The 4029-nt window shown below is 41.7% G+C and overlaps 1 protein-coding gene across 1 annotated transcript in view; it reads left to right on the forward strand.

Moving 5' to 3' along the window:
- The window catches only part of CACNA1F (calcium voltage-gated channel subunit alpha1 F), a 75108-nt gene that overhangs the window by 38052 nt on the left and 33027 nt on the right, over positions 1-4029 (forward strand). The window contains 3 exon segments of the mRNA XM_029283393.1: positions 2484-2610; positions 3373-3502; positions 3665-3724. Of these exon segments, the coding sequence (XP_029139226.1) occupies positions 2484-2610; positions 3373-3502; positions 3665-3724 (317 nt within the window).

A 4029-nucleotide genomic window follows, 5' to 3' on the forward strand; every position in this document is an offset into this window, starting at 1 on the left:
CTCAGGGTGCCGTCAGCCAGACAGTGCCGGCTGGCGACCCCAAGGGGGAGGGCCTTCTCTGTGGGAGCTCCCACCCTCTGGAACGAACTGCCCCCAGAGATCAGGGTGATCCCTGATCTCCCTTCCTTCCGCCGCGCCCTCAAGACATGGTTGTTCCAGCTTGCGGGACTGGCCTAAGGGGTTTTAAAGGGGTTTTAATCACTTTTAATCGGATCAGATTTAAATATTTCTTTTTAATTAATTTTAAATGTGTACTGTATTTTTGTATTTTATCTGATTGTTAGCCGCCCTGAGTCCGTAAGGAGAAGGGCGGGATATAAATGTAATAAAATAAATAAATAAAATAAATAAATAAATAAAGACTGTGGCCCCTATACAAGGGTGGGGATTTTAGGGGGTAAGCATTGCATTCTCTTATTGATAATCTATTAGGAGCCATGTGGTAGGCAGGTTTAAGAAAGAAGTAGAAAGGGTCATGACGGAAGGCCCTGGAGATAATTCACTCTCATTCTGTCCTCTTTCTTTCTGAAATCTTATTTTTTTGCTCCCAAGCAAAATAATTCAAGGGAAGAACAGATAGCTCTTAACAGAGACCCAAACTGACCTTTTGCAATGGGCTTTTGCAATTAGACTTCAGCCAGATTGCTTCAATGGTTGCGTATAACGCTGGTGCTGCCGTTTTCTACTATACTGAAACAAAGAGCTATTTATGTTTCCCACAGAGGGAACTTGAAAAAACCTTTAGCCAGGATTGAAACTGAATATAAAACTTATAACTGGCCCGATTATTAATTTTTGTGTGTGTGTGTGCTTTTTCCACATAAAACAACTGTCAAACAGACAGTGATACCCACCGTTTTTCAGTTTCTCTGGGCTATTTAATCCTCACAAGTGAAACAGCGACTATCTGCAAGGAAAAAGGAAGAGAAATGATATAAGTTGATTATGAATTGAAATTCACAGGCCTCCCTTTTTGCTGTTACTTGGCAAAGCTTTATATATACCAATAGCATCCTAGAATAATAAGGATTTGGAGAAACATGGAAATTAGGAGGCATGGGCAGATACGCATAATTGCTCCAACCTTGAACATTGTAATTTTGTTTCAGATGACACAGTTATAATACATTTGCATCCTTTACAAAACTTTGCAGATGAAGAATGCTTCCTGTAGCACCTCTTTTCTTCCACTAAGGGTCACTGCCTGACAGGCTCATGCTTTAATGCCCTTGTCTGTGCTTTTTACTGCATTTACACTAAACAAGAATAAAGGTGTATATTTCTTTTCTCTAAATGTGCAAATTTGCTACTAGAAATCTAGCAAAGAGATCTCAAACTCTGAGGGTCTGTGTGCCCATTAACTATGTTTTGGAAAACCTCTTTAGAGGCAAAGTTAAAGTAGTCTTTTATTTAGGATAAGTAAACACTGGAAGAGAACAGCTGGCCTTAATAAATATGAATAGTTGATGTTTTTGTTGGTGATAACTTTTGTTTCTTTGGCCATTGACCATTTCAGGAGAAAATAATGCCTTTTAAGCAGTGACCACACTTTCAGTTGGATAACAGACTTGGATGCCAGACTTGGAACATGGAGAAGTTATATCAAACTAGCTTTCCATCCATTCCTGATTGGGAACAAACTTTTCATACCTATGTAGTTTTGCTACAACTCTCCACCATCCTCTGTTGATATATCTCTCCTGCTTTCACTTGTTGAGGCTCCATTAGTTTCACCTGTTCTGTTAATTCCAGGAAGGAGACTAGATGGCAGGAGAATAAAAACAGGTCGTAGATAAGGTTGCAGAACCTTGGACAGCTCACACAGTTAACTTATTCTCTGGCTTGTTTCTATCCCTTTGCTGTATTTTATGAAAAGCATAAAGAGAATTCTATTTTGGACTCTCATCTTTATTGCCTCTTACATACTTCATTTTAAGTCCAATGCCTGCCTTGGAAAATAGGCTTTATGGAAAGGCCAGCAACTTTACAAATATATAGATAAATAAGCTAAGATTCCTGTCTAGCAACTGTCATCTGCTTAACTCAAGGCTGCAACTATTTTGGGAGATAGTCTCAAGCTGATTTTAACTTGAGTATTAGTTAGTCATGATATAGCCAAAGATTTCTGTTCATTTCAAGGACTCTGTCCTTTCTTGCTCCCTGCTATGATCGGGGCTGCTTTTCTAGAATTTTAACATGAATCTCTCTCTGCTTTCCAATCTCATATTTTGCATTAATTCTTTGCATAACTCCTCAGATCGCTTCCTTGTTCAGATGTTTAGCCTAACCAAACCAAAGAAATATTCCCACCCATCCCCACCTGACTACTTCCACCCTTTTAATTACTGCTTCCTCCAGTGTTGTACTTTAAAATATAAGCTCTTTGGGGACAGAAATTTATCTATGCTACTCTAATGCACTGTACACATGTCTAGCATTATGTAATCAGTTATCCAAAACTGAAGTCTCCTTTGCCTTAGGAGAGGAAGAGGCAGAAGATCAGCAGAGCTTGGCAGAGTCCCACCTAGAAAAACTGGAAGACACTCCCAAGGAGAAAGTTGTACCAATTCCTGATGGAAGCGCCTTTTTTTGCCTTAGCAAGACAAACCCGTGAGTATACAAAGGGGAAAATAGGGGGATTATCTTCTGGCTCTATGGGAATATGGCTTCAACCTATAAGAATTGTAGAGTGAGGTCCAGATTTCCCCTCTTCTAGTGTCAGAGTCCGTGGGATTAGGGCTACAATTTGTCAGTTAGAAGATTCAGAAAAGGGAACATAATCTTTATCTAGTCAAAATCCCACTACTGTATTTGGGGCAGACAGAAGTCAAATCAACAGTAGGTAGATTGGAGGAAGGACTTGGATGTCTTTTCTAGTGACCAGTTGCTCAGACTGAGGAACCAGTCTGGAGCACCATTGATACAAAGTCGGCCAGACCCTTACTGGCTTCAAGTCTAGCTGGGCTGATGAACTGCAGTCCCCTTCTTTTGTGGTTTCCCAGGTGATCTTGCTGCACAGCCCAGTTTATTTCAATAGCTTCCCTGTTAGGGCAAGAAAAGGCACCGAGTCCTTTGCTTCTTATCTAGCTTCACATTTCCTGGCATTTGATTATTTCAGAAGATTGCGTTATCACCAGTGTACTTTAATGTATATCCCTTCAATGGCGTTACTATTTATTAGGGCTGCTTCTGTGGTCATGGGGTTTTCTCCAAATTTACCATGCATATTCTGCCCTTATCTGAATAAATTGCATGTGTGTTCTGTCAAGATTTCTTTTAGCCCCAGGGCATCACCTCCTGATTTTTGGAATTTGGACCTCAGATCAGTTCTGCCTTAGGTTATTAGCTCACGGCCTTCCCTTCTTCCACTAGCCTTCGTGTTGGGTGCCACAAGCTGATCCACCATCACATCTTCACCAATCTCATCCTTGTCTTCATCATTCTTAGCAGCATCTCTTTGGCAGCTGAAGACCCCATCCGAGCACACTCCTTCCGCAACAATGTAAGCTGTGACCCATGTTGTCAAAGAATGGAAGAAAGGAGATGGATGCCAAAAAGGCCTTCTCTTCCTTCATCCACACACTTATCTCTCTTCCCTACTCTGCTCTTTGGCTTTTATATTTCAGCTTTTTTTTCTTTCCTTTTTTTCTCTCCCATTATTCAGATTTTGGGCTACTTTGACTATGCCTTCACTTCTATCTTCACTGTTGAGATCTTGCTCAAGGTACTGAGACTAAGTAGAGTAAGGGCAAGGGCAAGGGGAGGAAAGAAAGGGGGAGTGCCTTGTGAGAGAACCAGCCTATCAACTCAGAAATGAAACATGCATCCTAGATCTGACATTAGGGGAGATAGTTATTGAGCCCTTGTCATGGTCAGATCATTCTCTCCTAAGGATGGACTTCCGGACCGCTCCCCCTCGCCGCAGGGAGACGGAACCGCCTAGATGGTTCCGTCCCAGGCGACTGATGGACCCTGAGAGGTTCCTGATGGAGCTTGGGCCATATCCGGAGGATCTGGTCCACGACTCGG

This window comes from Protobothrops mucrosquamatus, unplaced genomic scaffold (genome assembly GCF_001527695.2).
Source record: "Protobothrops mucrosquamatus isolate PMUCROS unplaced genomic scaffold, P.Mucros_1.0 scaffold76, whole genome shotgun sequence".
Taxonomy (NCBI): Eukaryota; Metazoa; Chordata; class Lepidosauria; order Squamata; family Viperidae; genus Protobothrops; species Protobothrops mucrosquamatus.